This window comes from Oncorhynchus mykiss, chromosome 5 (genome assembly GCF_057628025.1).
Source record: "Oncorhynchus mykiss isolate SJ-2025 chromosome 5, ASM5762802v1, whole genome shotgun sequence".
Lineage (NCBI taxonomy): Eukaryota > Metazoa > Chordata > Actinopteri > Salmoniformes > Salmonidae > Oncorhynchus > Oncorhynchus mykiss.
In genome coordinates, this window is record NC_143026.1 from 78103903 (window position 1) to 78122253 (window position 18351).

Genomic DNA, 18351 nt, shown 5'->3' on the forward strand with positions numbered 1-18351 from the left:
CTCTTTCAAAATGCAGATGTTTATTTCGTTATGGATCAATAACATATTTGTTTTACTTATTGTGTACATAATGTTGCTGCTACTGTCTCTTATGATCGAAAATAACTTCTGGACTTCAGAAAAATGATTACTCACCGCAGACTGGAAAAACAGTTTTCCTTTAACGAGTCCGACGAGAAGGATATCCTGCTTTCAATGGAACAGGCCCAGATCCACACCTTTTGTGTGAAGAAAAGACGCCGGACAAGGGGCCTCTTTTCCTTTTGAAAATCCGGAGGCTAGCGAGTAAACTCCCACTGCCTTCCATTCTTCTCGCTAACATGCAATCATTGGACAATAAAACGGAACGAATGATTAAGATTATCCTACCAACAAGACACTAAACTGTAACAACTTATTTTTCACTGAGGCGTGGCTGAACGGAGATACGGACAATATAGAGCAAGCAGGATTTTCCATGCACCGGCAGAACAGAGACGCTACCTCTGGTAAGACGAGGGGTGGGAATGTGTCTTTTTGTCAATAACAGCTGGTGCGCGATGTCTAATAGTAAAGAAGTTTTGAGGTATTGCTCGCCTGAGGTAGAGTACCTTATAATAAGCTGTAGACCGCACGATCTACCAAGAGAGTTCTCATCTGTATTATTCGTAGCCGTGTATTTACCACCACAAAACGAAGCTGGCACTGAGACCGCTCTTAACCAACTCTATAAGGCCATATGCAAAGAAGAAAATGCTCACCCAGAAGCAGCAGTCCTAGTGGCCGGGGACTTTAATGCAGGCAAACATGAATCAGTTTTACCAAATTTTTACCGCATGTCACATGTGCAACCAGGGGGGAAAAAATCCTAGACCACCTTTACACACACAGAGATGCATACAGAGCTCTCCCTCACCCTCCATTTGGCTAATCTGACCATAATTCTATCCTCCTGATTCCTTCTTTCAAGCAAAAACTAAAGCAGGAAGTACCAGTGACTTGCTCAATATGGAAGTGGTCAGAAAATGTGGATGCTACACTACAGGACTGTTTTGCTAGCACAGACTGGAATATGTTCCGGGGTTCATCCAATGGAAAGTAGCCTAGTGGTTAGAGCGTTGGACTAATAATTTAAAGGTTGCTAGATCGAATCCCTGAGCTGACAAGGTAAAAATCTGTCATTCTGCCCCTGAACAAGGCTGTTCCTAGGATGTCATTGAAAATAAACATTTGTTCTTTAACTGTCTTGCCTAGTTAAATATAAATAAATTGAGGAATACACCACCTCAGTCATCGGCTTCATCAATGAGGACGTCGTCCCCACATTGACTGTATGTGCATATCCCAACCAGAAGCCATGGATTACAGGCAATATCCTCATCGAGCTAAAGGCTAGAGATGCCGCATTCAAGGAGCGAAAGACTAATCTGGATGCTTATAAGAATTCCTGCTATGCCCTCAGACAAACAAGCAAAGTGTCTATTTAAGATTTTCTTCACATCGGCTACCGAGAGCGTTATCACACAGTCATCCAGAACAGCTGGTGCTCTCGTGCATGCTTCAGTGTTGCTTGCCTCGAAGCGAGCATAAAAGGCATTTAGCTCGTCTCTGGGTTTCCCTTTGTAGTCTGTGATAGTTTTCAAGCCCTGCCACATCCAATGAGCGTCAGAGCGGGTGTCGTACACTTCAATCTTAAACAGGTCAACATTCACAAAGCCATTGGGCCAGACGGATTACCAGGACGTGTACTCAAAGCATGCGTGGACCAACTGTTGAGTATCTTCACTGACATTTTCAACGTCTCCCTGACAGAGTCTGTAATACCTACATGTTTCAGTCAGACCACCACCAGACCTCCTCCAGGCTTGCCTGCCACATGGGGTCCCAAGGGACCGTTGGCCTTTGTGCAACAACACTTTTGGTGGCTTACCATGGTTCCTGTCATCGCCACTTTCATTGTCGCATGCACGATCTGTGCACAGAACAAGACGCCTCGGCAAGCTCCGACTGGTCTCCTTCAACCTCTGTCTGTCCCTCACCATCCCTGGTTTCACATATCCCTGGACATTGTCACCGGTCTCCCCCCATCTGATGGCAACACCGCTATCCAGACCGTAGTGGATCGGTTTTTCCAAAGATGCCCACTTCATTCCTCTCCCCAAGCTACCTTCTGCTAAAGAGACGGCCCAGCTCATGGTGCAGAACGTCTTCCAGATCCATGGACTGCCAGTGGACATGGTCTCCGACCGGGGTCCTCAGTTCTCATCCCAGTTCTGGAGGGGGTTCTGCACACTCATTGGGTCGTCGGCAAGCCTATCCTTCGGGTTCCACCCCCAGTCCATCATCCAGTCAGAGTGAACCAACCAAGACCTGGAGACGACACTGTGCTGCCTGGTCTCCGCCGAACCCCTCCATCTGGAGCCAGCAACTAGTTTGGGTCAAAAACACCTGCAACACCCTTCCTTGCTCTGCCACAGGTCTATCCCTCTTTGAGTGTTCCCTGGGGTATCAGCCCCCCTGAGCAGGAGGAAGAGGTCGGCATGCCTTCGGCCCAGATGTTTGTCCGCCGCTGTCGTTGAACCTGCAAGAGAGCCCGGTCGGCCCTTCTCAAGACCACATCCAGGTATCGACGACAAGCGGATGGCCACCGGACCCCGGCTCCCCAGTATCGGGCAGAAGGTTTTGCTCTTCACCCAAGATATGCCCCTTCACATGGAATCCAGCAAACTCTCCCCCTGGTTTATCGGCCCTCTCCCCATCTCCAAGGTCATTAGCCCCTCTGCTGTTTGTCTTCTGTTGCGCCACACCCTCAGTATACATCCCAATTTTCACGTTTCCAGAATTAAACCCATGTCTCACAGCCCTTTGTCTCCTGTTTTGTTTTGTTTCGTGAAACCTACCAGACTTTACCCTGTTTTCTAGTTTTTCCCGGTTTTGACCATTCTGCCTGCCCTGACCCTGAGACTGCATGCCGTTCTGTACCTTTCCACACAGCACTGGATTATTGACCCCTGTCTGCTCTGACCCTGAGACTGCCTGCCGTTCTGGACCTTTTTTCACCCTATCTGGATTACTGACCTGCCCTTGACCTGTTGTTTTGCCTGCCCCTGTACTAGTAATAAACTTGTGTTACTTCGACACTGTCTGCACCTGGTTCTTTCCTGAAACATGATACTTTCGGTTATTTGAAAACGAAATAATCTCGAAAATATCATTATTTTTTAATAAACAAGCCGTACTAGTTGGTTGCAATTTCAGTTTTATCCACCAGAAAAGACAGATACAACAAATATTGTGGTTAAACTCTATATACTCTATATACTCTATATACTCTAATATACTAATTGATTAAAAAAAAGGTGTAATCTTTGTAAATTGATGTCATAAATAGGACTGATGGAGTTATGTCACACGTGAAGCTAACACAAATATATGGAAATGGAAGTAGAATGGGGAAAAAGTTTTCAAACACTTGTTTTTCACAAGGGCTATATTAGCAGGACAATAGACAAGATGTAGTCCCAAAAACACATAGGGTCCAGCATATCTCTTGATGATGTCATTGAATGTCTTGCCAGCTTTGATCCATGCCTGGGCCTGCAGAACGTGAAGTTCATATTGAATAATGTGTTGCAAGCATTATTTTTCCTTATTTTACTTTTTACGAATGTATTTTATGGCTGACAAATTCTGCTATTCTGATGAATAGGGGCTCTATGACATCAGCCTCTCTATTGTTCTCTCTATGTGTGTAACAATGGGATGGTAAATGTGATCTGAATGGTTACAATGACCTAAATATTGGAATAAAGTAGGCTAATTATGGCAACTAATTGTTGCTTACTGAAACTCCCAAAATCATACACTTGTTATAATAGGATTGGAAGCAATAGCCTACCCGCGTGTGGTCAACTTTTTCAGTACAGTTTTGTGCTGCTCTGAAACATGCATGGCGACTGGTCTTGATAAATCAATTATATATTTTTTTTCACTGACTCTCCGTTAATTATTAAGGTATTGGTTAGCCTACAATTAGGGTGTGGAAATGTTAGGATTATTTTGATCTTCACTCGTCAGTAGCCCCAAGGCTCTCATTCCTATATGATCAGCCATTCATACAAATACTGCATGTGCGTTTGACCCCAGAGAATCTAGAACAGCCCTGCTCTGTTTTACCATGGGAGTTCATGTGTACTGCAGCACACAGCTATGTCAAATGTAGATGACAGTTCACAATGATTTAAAGGTTACACGTTGATTGTCACAGTCACATGTAAAACATATTTATGCAGCGTTTGGAGATGTGAATCTCCGACATCTACTAAAGATTCATTCCTCAACTGAATAATGTGGAAATTAGCAAATGATGGTGAACTGCGTTATTGTTTCATGTTAAAGACATGACAGCTTATTATAATGGAGTGAATGTATTGCAATATGGTGAATTACAATACAACGGTCACGTTGTACAGCGCCATATGTTCCTAATGATAACCCAGAGGGTTTCGTTTTTTGTTTTTTTGGAATAGAAACACCATAATAGTAATCAAATTAATTAAGTTACATTTCTTAAAATCAATCCCATATACTATGTTCTTACAAAAAAAATGCCTTAAGGACAGCAAAGTCAAGGTATTGGAGTGGCCATCACAAATCCCTGACCTCAATCCAATAGAAAATGTGTGGGCAGAACTGAAAAAGCATGTGCGAGCAAGGAGGCCTATAAACCTGACTCAGTTTCACCAGATCTGTCAGGAGGAATGGGACAAAATTCACCCAACTTATTGTGGGACGCTTGTGGAAGGCTACCCAAAACATTTGACCCAAGTTAAACAATTTAAAGGCAATGCTACCAAATACTAATTGAGTGTATGTAAACTTCTGACCCACTGGGAATGTGATGAAATAAATAAAAGCTGAAATAAATAATTCTCTCTACTTTTATTGAGACATTTCACATTCTTAAAATAAAGTGGTGATCCTAACTGGCCTAAGACAGGGAATTGTTACTAGGATTAAATATCAGGAATTGTCAAAAACTGAGTTTAAATGTATTTGGCTAAGGTGTATGTAAACTTCCGACTTCAACTGTATATATTTTTTCATTTCATGTTTTTTAGACCTGTCTGAAATAAATAATGTATGTATTGTGATGGTGTAGGCTGTATTAAATTGATTTAAAATGTCGATGTTCCCAAGGTACAAGGCTTGTAGGCTATTAACGGTAAATTACGGTGACACCTGTAGTTATTTGCTTGACAATCACAGGCTGACAAAATTTCATGACAGTCACAGCCCTTTGTACTGTACTGCGGCTCTGCATGGAACTGCTATTGTGGGGTGAGCCTGCAGTCAGACTGGTGTTACTGTGAAGGGACACAGACCCACGGAGGCCGCCAGATTACTCATTACACACCTACAGCCGGAAAGCGGCAGCAAACCAGGCAGACAAAACAACACATAAAATGGGAACCCAGACAGAGAAAAGGTAAAGCCTTTGTAAGTAATAACATTGATGCTCTGGATCAGGAGTCCCCCCCCCCCCCCAAACCAGATGGTATGTCCTGCCACAGAGCCAGAGAGCCAGAGAGCCAAACACTAAGGCCATGTATCAGTGGTCCTGGGGGCCGTCCTCCCAGCTGAGCTTTTAACATGAGCAACAGCGACCCACAGCCACTCTGTGCAAGGCAAACCCCACTGCCAAATGAGAGAGGAGAGGGAGAGAATCCTAGTAGAGACAGAGCTCCCCACAGTGGCTGATGGCATGGTGGTCATGGGATGTCATCTTGGGATGGGGTGATGCATTCAATCGGGTACTGTACTACTGTACACCAAATGGAAAAAGAGAGAGACAGAGAGAGGGGGGGGGGGGGGGGGGTTAGAGGGGGATATGGTTGTTATTGTAACATTGGAAGTGAACGGGGGTTTCTCCCTGTAAGCTGTGTGGTCAAATGCTAACTAGGGTGTAGTGTTGCCACAGAGTAAACAGAAGAGAGGAGAGAGAGAGGAGATAAAGCTGCTGGCTAGTCAACTCTCCAGTCAGTTTGGCATGGTAATCACCATGACTCCTTGTGAGAATACAAATCAAATGAATTAGATATGAACATCCCAGTCCTATTTCTCCTCTCATGAGAAAAATTAATTAAGAAAATAATAATGCAATTCAAATCGCTTGTTCGTATCCCCTGTCTCTCCATCTTGTTCTGTCTCTCTATTTTCCATCTTTCTCAATCTCCCATTTTCTCCCAATAGAGAGAATGAATTTGAGTGAATAGAGAGCGATTTGATCAGGAATCATTGCAATGTTATGATTTCTCTAAATAAAATAAAACATTTATTCAGTATGCATGGAGAGCAGTGTTTGTTGTTCAAAACAGAAGATGAGCTGAGCCAAACTAGTTCAGAGACGTCTCTTTTGCCTCTGTAAATAGCCGGAAGTTTACACACTGTTTACCTAAAAGTGTCTAAGGAGGTATAGGCTACTCAGGGATATCTTTTTGTTTACATTTACACTTGTGAAATCTTTGTTTAGCATTGTAGCTCATTTAAAAATCTCATGTTTGTTGATGCAGTGTTATAAACATTCATTATTTACTGCAGGTGTCTGCTTTAAGACTATAGATGTTGTATATTTTACAGGCATTATTTATCACTCATACTTGAGTCATTCCCTGCTGGCCCACACATCCTCTTCAGTGCACAAAGGTCAATAAATAAAGGTAAACAAATGAATTCATCACAAGCCTCAACAGGACAGAGATTTCTCACCTTGTGAACGGATGAATAGAGTGAGGTTGGCTGGGAGATGAAAGGCTGTTTCATTCAGCTTGGCCGAAGCACTGAGCCCAATGAATAAACTGGCCTTCACCTGCCATGGCAATAGTTCAGAGGGAACTAATGCAAGACAAATACATGACAAATAGGAAAAGGGCTAAGCCAGGTTTTATATCTGCTCCTGGACACAGACCAAGTAAAATGCCAGGGGAAACCACAGAACATGAATGGTTATGGAGGACAGCAGTGTGTACAGGCTTTTGTAAGACACCTGATTCAACACTAGCCACCTAATATATGCTCTTAAAAATAGTCCAACGTTAGTTGAATCAGGTGTGTAAGCGCTGGGCTGAACAAATACCTGCATACATTATGGAACATGGCACAGTGGCTCAGGGGAGGGAATGATCAGATCTGCCAGGTTTTGTTTGAGTAGCCAGATTCCCAGCTGCAGCAGTCTCAGCAGCAGTGTTTTACAGCACCTGTTCTCATTCTCCTAGCTGGCCCAGGGCGTCCCGCTGAGGGTCCATAAATCAGTCGTCGGTACTGGAGAGGGGTGGACAGGTAGAGACACTCTGCTGTCTCTGTCCCTGTTACTGTCATTCGTCTCGTTTTGCTCACTACACTGCCAGTTGTTCTGTCATCAGTAATTTTCAAAGCTGGGGGACGACAGTGTCTGTCTCGGTCCCCCCCATTTGGCAGAGATAGTGGTGTCTCCCTCCCTTCCTCCTCTCCTCTGCTGTCTGTGTTCATAGGAGAGTGATGGGTGAAGAGTTTGTCGTTGAACTGGGTCAAACATCTCTCTCTGATTTTTCAAGCTTCCCTGATTCCCATCCTAGGAATTTCAAAGTAAAAAAGCACAATAAAAACTCTGAGTCACCTCTTAACCCTCCCATCTGGCAATCCTCCTCCCAGCCCAACATGTGGATACTTGTGTGCTCTAGCCAGAGGGGAATAGCAAACAGGGGAATATAATAGGGAAGTCTAACTAGAACTGGGAAAAACATCAGAAGTTGTTGAGCATATATATGAGTGCTGATCTTCAGGACGAACAAACTCTGCTTTTCAGGGATATTGTAATCATATGCATACATTGTAAGTATTAGCTTTGAGCTTTGCTTTGGCTGTATAGAGAAATAGAGAAATGCTTGTGACATGACCACTCCTTTCACATTCCTTTCATTCCGTACTAAACATGGTTGGTGGACCTAGGCACGAATGAGTTATGCTTCATTGTAAGTGGTTAGTAGTTCATAGATAAGTAGTCTCTATTCACATTTGTGTATAAAATAAATGTTTGATACAGAACACTGCTCATGGATGATTGGTCAAAAATATTTTTTCTCTGGCTAATACTTATTATCGATTAATGAATCAATAATCATAATGGATGACCAGTCTTCTTAAACGGCTGCAGATTCTGACTGCTGAAGTTATGAGATTTCCTGTTTCTGTCCCATAATTCATAGCGAAACTGGCCAGTTGCTGTTCTGCTTTTGCATTTTTGGGGGGCAAAAAACATCTCTGACTAGACAGGCTTCCTGTGCTCTCTGTTGCCTCTGTCTTTCTTTCTCCCTCATTTTAGATCAGCTGTTTCCGTCATCACTCTCTCATGTTAGATGGTCTGATATCAGGCGAAGGGGCATGTACAGGAAGTAAGTCAACATTCTGTTCTGTATAAATGTAAACCATTTGAACATCATCATCATCCACAAAAAAAAAATTAAGAGTCTCTAGGCTTTTTTGTTGTTTTTGTAGGGCCCCCAAGCCCCCCATCGATGAAGTTGTTTCATGGCGACAATCCCTGAAAAAACTCCAGGAGTCTAAAAGTAAGACAATGTACTCTTCTTTACTCTCTCTCTCTACTACTATTGATACTGTTGATTGGTACTGTTGATACAGTCCTACCAAAACATTTGCAGGGAAGTGGTACCAGTATAAGCCTAAAGTCAGGGGGGACAAGCTGGCTGTCGTTGTACATATTTTGTCTTGTGTCGATTAGAGTCAGTTCTCCAGCAGTGATTTATATTAAGCAATTAGTGTGAGTAATGCAGTTTGCTGTTTGTTTGTGTTCCCAAAAGACTCATGAAAAATGGCACACCTGCATGGCTTTATAAGTAGGCTAAGCATTTTGAGAAGGAACAGTAGGCTACAAAGGACAATTATTCTCCCATAAGACATCTGCAATGGTTCACTCACATCTAAAACACGTTTTATGACATTGTACATGTTTTTTTAGGCAACAAAAGTTATTATACTGTTTGCTAATTTATTTGCATTGGTCAGCAAATGGAAGCCCAGAACATCTGTTGGTGAGCTTGAAAAAGCATCTCCTTAATAAACCCCTGTCAATTTCCTGAACCAGTTTGACAACTTTGTGGGCTAGCCTGCTCTCTCTAACTAAACCTGTGTTCTGCAGGTCATGGTCAGTGGCCATGCTTACATGTATGTGCCTGCCTGTGTGAATGTGAGTCTGTTTCACACCATCTCCTTTTTATGTCTCTACCGTGTAGCAGGGCAGCTGGCCTTCAGAGAGTTCCTGAGGACAGAGTACAGCGAGGAGAACATCTTGTTCTGGCTGGCCTGTGAGGAGTACAAGACCATCACCACCAGCAATGAGATAGCTATAGCAGCCAAAAGGATCTACGCAGAGTTTGTACATGTCGACGCTCCCAGACAGGTACGTAAAGACATCAGACGGAAATGTGTAGCTTAATCTTCTTTCCCCCTCTCTCTCTCTCTTTCTTTCATTTATTTTTTTAATCGTTAGCTCTCCGCCTCAAGCTGTCTCTCAATCATTCTGTCTATGTGTCCCTCTCTCTGTCCAACCTGATGGCTACACAAAGGCAATGTTTCATTCATTACTCAATTCCAGATAAACATCGACTGTGGGACCAGGCAGGAGATTACAAACAGCATGTCTCAGCCGACCCTGAGCTGCTTCGACAAGGCACAGAGACTGATATACAAGCTGATGAAAAAGGACTGTTATCCCAGATTCCTGAAATCTGAAATCTATCAAGGTCTTTTAGAACCATCAGAAGCCCGCTGAGGTTCCAGAACCAGGTGGAGAATAATAGCTGTTAACAACCAACAGTCTGTGGGCTGACAGGGATTCAACTCTCTCCGCTCTAACTAGCTGCCCATGTAAGTTCAGCATGGTTTAACTCTGGGCTGGAGCACAAAACACAGGCCCATGCTCTGTAGTCTGTCTAATAATAGTTCATCATCTAGCTCAGTGGCTCCTAATCTTATTCTGAGGTGTGGCCACCCAAAATATTTTCAACGTAAACATAAAGTGGAATACTCTCCATATAAATATGCTAATATTATAGATAATAGATATGATTACAAATGTTATACAGTACTGACTTTATTTAGAGTATAAAGCATTATGTATGTTTTATAACTTATTATTATCCATTGATTATCAATTGATCGTTACTTTTAACTGTAATAATTCATGGTATTCTCCTGATGTCTATGAAAACTAGGATATGTCATACCTGCCATTAAAGCCATGAAAAATAAGTTTCAGTCTATTTTTTGAATGTATGTGTTGTTTCTGTCTATGACAGGAATTCATCATGCCAACCCAATGCAGTGTTGTGTATGCGGGTGTATGTCATTAGGATTCAGAAAGCCAATCCAACACAATCAGTGCAGCATCAGCTGAGGTCATAGTCTCTTTCTCTCAGTCGTACCCTCATGTTGTTCTTCTTTATCTCTCAGACCCAGAGAAACCCCAAACGCTCTGTTCCCTAGGCAACCAGGCCAATGGGCCATCTTTGAGACCTCTCTCTCGCTCCTATCTCTGCCTCTCTCTTGTGTGTTGTGTTTTCACACATTGTACAGTGGGATTTCATGTTGTTTACAGTTCAATTGACCTCTCGGTGTTATGTGTAACACCAGTCCAGGTATGTATAGTTTCACCCCAGCAATGTCTGTGTACGCTATCCGTGATGCAGCAAAAATAATAATACTTTTTAAAAAATGAAGTAAGCTTTATGCAACATCTTTCTGAGTATGGACCCATCACACCTTTTATATCTCCCAGCAGGAGGCCATGTACTCTAGAAGGATCAACCGCCTGCCACTTCAACACACCAGACAGACACCATCTTCCCTCCACATACAGACCCCCACAAGGATATACACCTGGCATCTTCCACTTGTAAACATAGACACAATTAAATGTAACGCATACCAACCTGCTCTAGGATATGATACCATGTTCATTGCTTCCCTCAGTGAGTCCCACACATCCACACACACATAGGCACTTTAATTGTGTTTCCGGCCAAACTTATACAGTTTCAAGAAAAAGTATGTGAATTGTTCAAAAAACGTCACAATAGTCGACAAACACAGTGTTAAACTAACAACACACACATTTTTATTTTTATTGTCTATATTGAATACATAATTTAAACAATCACAGTGTAGGTTGGGAAAAGTATGTGAACCCCTAGGCTAATGACTTCTCCAAAAGCTAGTTGGAGTCAAGTGTCAGCTAACCTAGTGTCCAATCAATGAGACGGGATTGTTAGAGTTGCCCTCCAATATAAAAAACACTCACAAAATGTGAGTTTGCTATTCACATGAAGCATTGCCTGATGTGAACCATCCCTCGAACAAAAGATATTTCAGAAGATTAAGATTAAGAATTGTTGACTTGCATAAAGCTGGAAAGGGTTATAAAAGTATCTCTAAAAACCTTGATGTTCATCAGTCCACAGTAAGACAAATGTGTCTATAAATAGAGAAAGTTCAGCACTGTTTTTACTCTCCCTAGGAGTGGCAGTCCTGCAAAGATGAATGCAAGAAAATAGTGTGAATGCTCAATGAGAAGAAGAATCCTAGAGTGTCAGCTAAAGATTTATAGAAATCTCTGGAGCATGCTAACATCTCTGTTGATGTAAAACACTAAATACGAATGGTGTTCATGAGAGGACACCACGGAAGAAGCTACTACTGTCCAAAAGCAAACATTGCTGCTTGTCTAAAGTTCGCAAAAGAGCACCTGGATGTTCCATAGCACTACTGGCTAAATCTTCCGTGGACAGATGAAACTACAGTTGAGTTGTTTGGAAGGAACACGCAACATACTATCTGTGTAGAAAAAAGGCACAACACACCAACATCAAACCCTCATCCCAACTGTAAAGTAAGGTGGAGTGAGCATCATGGTTTGGGGCTAATTTGCTGCCTCATTTCCTGGACAGCTTGCTATCACCGACTAAAAAAATGAATTCCCAAGTTTATCAAGACATTTTGCAGGAGAATGTTAGGCTGTCTGTCCGCCAATTGAAGGACAACAACCCAAAAATAAGTACATCAACAACAGAATGGCTTCAACAGAAGACAATATGGCTTCTGGGGTGCACCATTCAGAGTCCTGACCTCAACCCAATTGAGATGCTGTGGCATGACCTTGAGAATGGTTCACACCAGAAATCCCAAGAATATTGCTGAACTGAAACAGATTTGTAAAAAGGAATGGTCCAAAATTCCTCCTGACCTTTGTGCAGGTCTGATCCGCAACTACAGAAAATATTTGGTTGAGGTGAGACTGTGATGGTACCCCTCTTATCGGCTCTTAACCAACCATGCTATTTTGTTTGTTTTTTCTCGTTTTTAGTATAAAAAAAATTTACATAATGTTGCTGATACCGTCTCTTATGACCAAAATGAGCTTCTGGACATCAGAACTGGATTGCTCACCTCAAACTGGAAGAATAGTTATTCTTCAATGAGTCGGACTGGAGGAATATAATACAGACACCCGACCATGCCCAGATCCCGGAGAAAGAGACTGAGATTTCATTGAAAGAGATCAGGGTGCCTTGTGAGGATTAGGTGACAAGTGGCTAATCCGCCATGACCTTCTATTCTGCTAGCTAACGTTCAATCGCTGGAAAATAAATGGGATGAACTGAAAACACGTTTATCCTACAAATGAAACATTAAAAATTGTAATATCTTATGTGTCACGCGGCTGAACGACGACATTAAGAACAGACAGCTGGTGAGTTATACACTCTATCGACAGGACAGAACAGCAGCCTCTGGTAAGACACAGGGCGGGGGCATTGATGTAAACAACAGCTGGTGCACGATATCTAAGGAAGTCTCGTGGTTTTGCTCACCTGAGGTAGAGTATCTCATGATAAGCTGAAGACCACACTATCTACCTAGAGAGTTTCCATCTGTATTTTTCGTAGCTGTCTACATACCACCACAGACTGATGCTGGCACTAAAACCACACTCAGAGAGCTGTATACCGCCATAAGCAAACAGGAAAACGATAATCTAGAGGCGGCGCTCCTAGTGGCAGGGACCTTTAATGCAGGGAAACTTAAATCAGTTTTACCTAATGTCTATCAGCATGTCAAATGTGCAACCAGAGGGGAAATAAATTCTCGACCATATTTACTCCACACACAGAGACATGTACAAAGCTCTCCCTCGCCCTCCATTTGGCAAATCTGACCATAATTCTATCCTCCTGATTAATGCAGACAAGCAAAAATTAAAGCAGGAAGCACCAGTGGCTTGGTCTATAAAAAAAGTGGTCAGATGAAGCAGATGCTAAACTACAGGACGATTTTGCTAGCACAGACTAGAATTTGTTCCGGGATTCTTCCGATGGCATTGCGGAGTACACCACATCAGTCACTGGCTTTATCAATAAGTGCATCGAGGACGTCGTCCTCACAGTGACTGTATGTACATACCCCAACCATAAGCCATGGATTACCAGCAACATTCGCACTGATCTAAAGGGTAGAGCTGCCGATTTCAAGGAAGTTTATAAGAAATCCCGCTCTGCCCTACGACGAACCATTAAAAGCAAAGTGTCAATACAGAACTAAGATCGAATCGTACTATACCGGCTCGACGCTCGTCGGATGTGGCAGGGCCTGCAAACTATTACAGGTTACAAAAGGAAGCACAGCTGAGAGCTGCCCAGTGACATGAGCCTACCAGACGAGCTAAATAACTTCTATGCTCGCTTTGCGGCAAGTAACACTGAAACATGCATGAGAGCATCAGCTGTTCCGGACGACTGTGTGATCACGCTCTCCACAGCTGATGTGAGTAAGACCTTTAAACAGGTCAACATTCACAAGGTCACAGGGCCAGATGGATTACCAGGACGTGCACTCCGAGCATGCACTGAGCAACTGGCAAGTGTCTTCACTGACATTTTCAACCTCTTCCTGTCTGAGTCTGTAATACCAACATGTTTCAAGCAGACCACCAGGGGTGCGTGCTCAGTCCCCTCCTGTACTCCCTGTTCACTCATGACTGCATGGCCATGCATGACTCCAACACCCTCATTAAGTTTGCTGATGACACAACAGTGGTAGGCCTGATCACCGATAACGATGAGGCAGCCTATAGGGAGGAGGTCAGAGTGATCACATTGGGAGAATGTAATGCTGATGTTAATGCCAAAACGCAGGTTGTTCTGCAATGCAACCCATCTGTTACTAAGGCTCTAAGTGTGTGTGTGTGTGTGTGTGTGTGTGTGTGTGTGTGTGTGTGTGTGTGTGTGTGTGTGTGTGTGTGTGTGTGTGTGTGTGTGTGTGTGTGTGTGTGTGTGTGTGTGTGTGTGCGTGCATGTACGTACGTGCGTGCGTGCGTGCGTGCGTGCGTGTGTTTAGCAGATGTTCTAGTAACATAAGCATTTTGCTGCACCCACTATCTCCTAACAATGCAGTAATGCCAAACAAGTACACAAATAATAAACAAAATAAATATATATTTATATATATCAAGAAATCAAGAAAGTTAGGAACGAGTCTAATTAACAATCCAAATAGCACTGTAACAGTAATCCAAATGCAATTTAATGTATTTACAATGGGGTAATTTACACAAGATCAGCTAGGAATGAGATGTACAGCAGTAGATTTATTAGAGTGAACTATGTCAAGAATCCAGTATATTCAGTACCAGTCAAAAGTTTGGACACACCTACTCATTCAAGGTTTTTTCTTTATTTGACTATTTTCAACATTGTAGAATAATGAAACAACACATATGGAATCATACAAGTGTTAAACAAAAAATACTAAATAAAGAAAAACCCTGGAATGAGTAGGTGTGTCCAAACTTTGACTGGTACTGTAAATAAATATGCAGTGTGTATAAACAGTGTAACTATAATACAATGTACAGTAGATTAAATGTTAGAATGAGCTACATCTGTATGTTGAGAATGCAGTAGGGTCCAGTGGTTTATTGTCTATACCATGGAAGAGCAGCGTTGGCTGTGTGAAAGTGTGAGAGTTTGTGTGTGAGTGAGTGTGTGTGTGTGTGTGTGTGTGTGTGTGTGTGTGTGTGTGTGTGTGTGTGTGTGTGTGTGTGTGTGTGTGTGTGTGTGTGTGTGTGTGTGTGTGTGTGTGTGTGTGTGTGTGTGTGTGTGTGTGTGTGTGTGTGTGTGTGTGTGTGTGTGTGTGTGTGTGTGATAGCTTGTGTGTGTGTTTGTGATAGTGAGTGAGTGTGCATCACCTGGTAGATGGCTAGTGATGTCTCTTCAACAGTCTATGGTCCAATAGAAGCTCTCGGTCTTAGCTCTGATGCAGATGTGCTGTCTCTTTCTGTCAGACGGTGACCAAGTGAACAGTCCGTGGCTCGGGTGACTGAGGTTGTTAATGTTCTTGTATGTGCGTGCGTGCTTGTGTGTGTGTCTGTTTGTGGTATGTGCATGTGTTTCTGTCTAACTACAGAAAAGAGAAACGTTCTCTTACCAAGACGGCGTCTGCCATTCGGAATATGAAACTTGAAGACAGAACATTAATAAGACAGTAGGGTTATAAAAGAGATTAGACCAGTGACCAACATCTACATAATACCACACCAGCCCAGGAATACAGCAGGGATTTAGGTCTCTACAAAACATACTATTGCACTAAAATAATCTGTTCCTCTGTCTATCTCCCTTTCAGGGCTGGAATGATAATACAAATCTGCCTGAGCCAATACAAAGATTGGATCAAAGCAACATAAACAATATCTCTGTCAATTATAGGACAGGGCATTGTTTGGGCCTGAAGAAAAGACAATAACACAGCATAATATATTTGGAAACAAAGAAACTTCAAGTTCCTAGTGTGAAGTGAAGTTTTCATTTGGTTGTTGAAGGTGACATTACATAGAGAAACACTATTGTGTCTTCATTCCTTTAACACCTGGTTACATAAACAAGTTAGAGCAGGCAGGGACAGACAAAAACACTGTGAAATCTCACAACATGGTAGAGACTTCATGCCATGCTAATCACATGTCCCTCTGAGTTGGCAGAGGGCCAGGGACATTGGGAAGAAGGATAGTTGTGAAAGCCTCTCAATCATCTCTTGGTGTGTGTGTGTGTGTGTGTGTGTGTGTGTGTGTGTGTGTGTGTGTGTGTGTGTGTGTGTGTGTGTGTGTGTGTGTGTGTGTGTGTGGGTGTGTGTGTGTGTGTGTGTGTGTGTGTGTGTGTGTGTGTGTGTGTGTGTGTGTGTGTGTGTGTGTGTGTGTGTGTGTGTGTGTGTGTGTGTGTGCGTGTGTGTGCGTGTGTGTCCTGAACTCCCTATTTGTAACATTGCACTGATATTGCCTAAAAATAAATACTTTACCCAAGACTATAAGGATATTTCCCATTGACTATCAGGGTTTTTCAGATCCCCTAACAATACAGTTTGCAGGTCCATCTGAAATATTATGAGATAGTAAGTACTATTCCTGGACCTGACTCCAAAAGCGAGCCATCGATGGACAGTACCAACAAATATGCTCTATGGATTCTGTTTAATTTAATCCCATACCTATTCTGATAGACCCCTGTGATGGCTGGGTGCTGATTTGGGAGACAGACAGGGAGGGGATAGAGGCCGTGAGGCCCCAACAGATTGGCCTTCTCTGGGCTGCAGAGTAGAAGAGATAACTCCCTGGGACTTTGGGTCTGGTAAAGTAGCAGCGGAAGAACTCACGGAGGGAAGGAGATAAGGTGTCTGAGTCTCTGCTGAGTCCCACAAATTGTCCCTGGTCCTGACTGGGAAAGGCTGAAGTCCTTTCACAGCTTACCTCCTGCAGTAGGGCTTTCTGCACTCTAATACCAAGCATTAAAGGTTTAGAAATGGGTTTCTTACATTATCTGGGAACATACCTTATCCCTAGTTCCTTCTGAACACCCCATTCTGAACAAACACACTCGCACACACACTCCCCACCTCTGATTCCCTCATCCCAGATGCTGCTTTGACAGTAAAGGTTAACAGTTCAGTATGTATGATGAAGGGTTCGCAGGTATGTTTGGAACGTCAATACTTGAGGAGAGTTAGATTCAAATTTTTCCAATTATATTATTTTAACATATTCGCTCCCTTCTCAGCATTACTCTACCACTGAATGTACAGCTCGGTTTCTTATTAATATCCACTAGATGGAAGCAAAGACGCCATTTCAATTGCACCATGTAACAGAAGCAGTAACTTTTTTCTGAACAAATGATTAATTATGAGTCAAAGTTTCAAAGAGAAATTCAAATTCATGAGCAAATGAACCATGGACCAGTTTAGTTTTTTTTAAATATATCATTTATCTCAACCTATACATTTAACAGGGCCCTATGCTATTGTTTCTGAATAATGTCATTGCATAAACTCATTGCATAAACTCTAAGTGAACCAAGTCTCTAGTCCTTGCAACCACACTATAGATTCTGCTGACCAAGGCCCGACAGACATGAGAATTTGAATCATAACGCCTGAGCTGTGTTTTCTATGGGGGGATTTCAGAAACCACAAAATATAACACTGTCAGTCTGACTTCTCCTGAATCTCCTGTGTTTCCTCGGATGCCAAGCCGTTTCACTTCCACCTCAGTTCAGAGGAAGTCTGTGAGGGTTTTGACGACACAGACACCCACCCTGTCCTCAGAGCTGTGCAGAATGGTGTCCCTCATCCCAACACTTAGATCTATGGAAAATGGTGTCCCTCATCCCAACACACTATAACCCTGACAATGGGTGCCAGATCGCTGTTGTGCTTTTACCTCTCCACTAGTTTTCCTATTGCAGGAAAAGGAAAGGAGGAGAACAGGAAGCCACTTTAGACTATTGGGACCCACGTTGAGTCCTGCATCACAAAACTATGATAGCCTCACCTATCGTGGGTGTGTACGTCATAAGCGGCAGCAGAATAGTAAGTGTGTGCACGTCCACTTGTTTTATGTGTCAATAAAGTTTCAGCAGCACACGGGCATTTGAAAGTTGCTTTGCATAGTTTGACAATACCATTGGCACTCCTGAGATGAGGTTGTCCTCATATATTTGCAGTTTTTCCTCAATATACAATAGTTATTCGATAATATGCCTCTTTACATTGTCTACTGCACCTTCATGTTGTAACACTGTAGTCATCTGCCTTCCTGTTCTTACACTATGTAAATGGCTGTGTTGTAACCAGGTTATTATTGTAAAGATGATTTATTTAATGAGATGTTAGTGAGATGCTAGTGCAATGCAACAACTCCTGCTAGCAGGTCAGATATTATTGACAGTAAGAACAAAACAAAACTGAGAACTGAGGCAAGACTGAGTCTCCTTT

At 42.6% G+C, this 18351-nt stretch overlaps 1 protein-coding gene across 2 annotated transcripts; it reads left to right on the top strand.

The window, feature by feature from the left end:
* The first annotated feature begins 7654 nt into the window (after window positions 1–7654).
* LOC110524585 (regulator of G protein signaling 21) lies at window positions 7655–10284 on the top strand. 2 transcript variants are annotated; one of them, XM_021604386.3, is made up of 5 exons: window positions 7655–7848; window positions 8339–8408; window positions 8491–8582; window positions 9267–9433; window positions 9629–10284. In XM_021604386.3, exons 1-5 carry the CDS (start codon window positions 7782–7784, stop codon window positions 9803–9805), a joined length of 573 nt encoding a protein of 190 aa, XP_021460061.3. In that variant the 5' UTR covers window positions 7655–7781; the 3' UTR covers window positions 9806–10284. The 2 variants fall into 2 exon arrangements, with proteins under 2 accessions (XP_021460061.3, XP_021460062.3); XM_021604387.3 differs by having other exon boundaries at window positions 8512–8582.
* Window positions 10285–18351: the final 8067 nt, after the last annotated feature.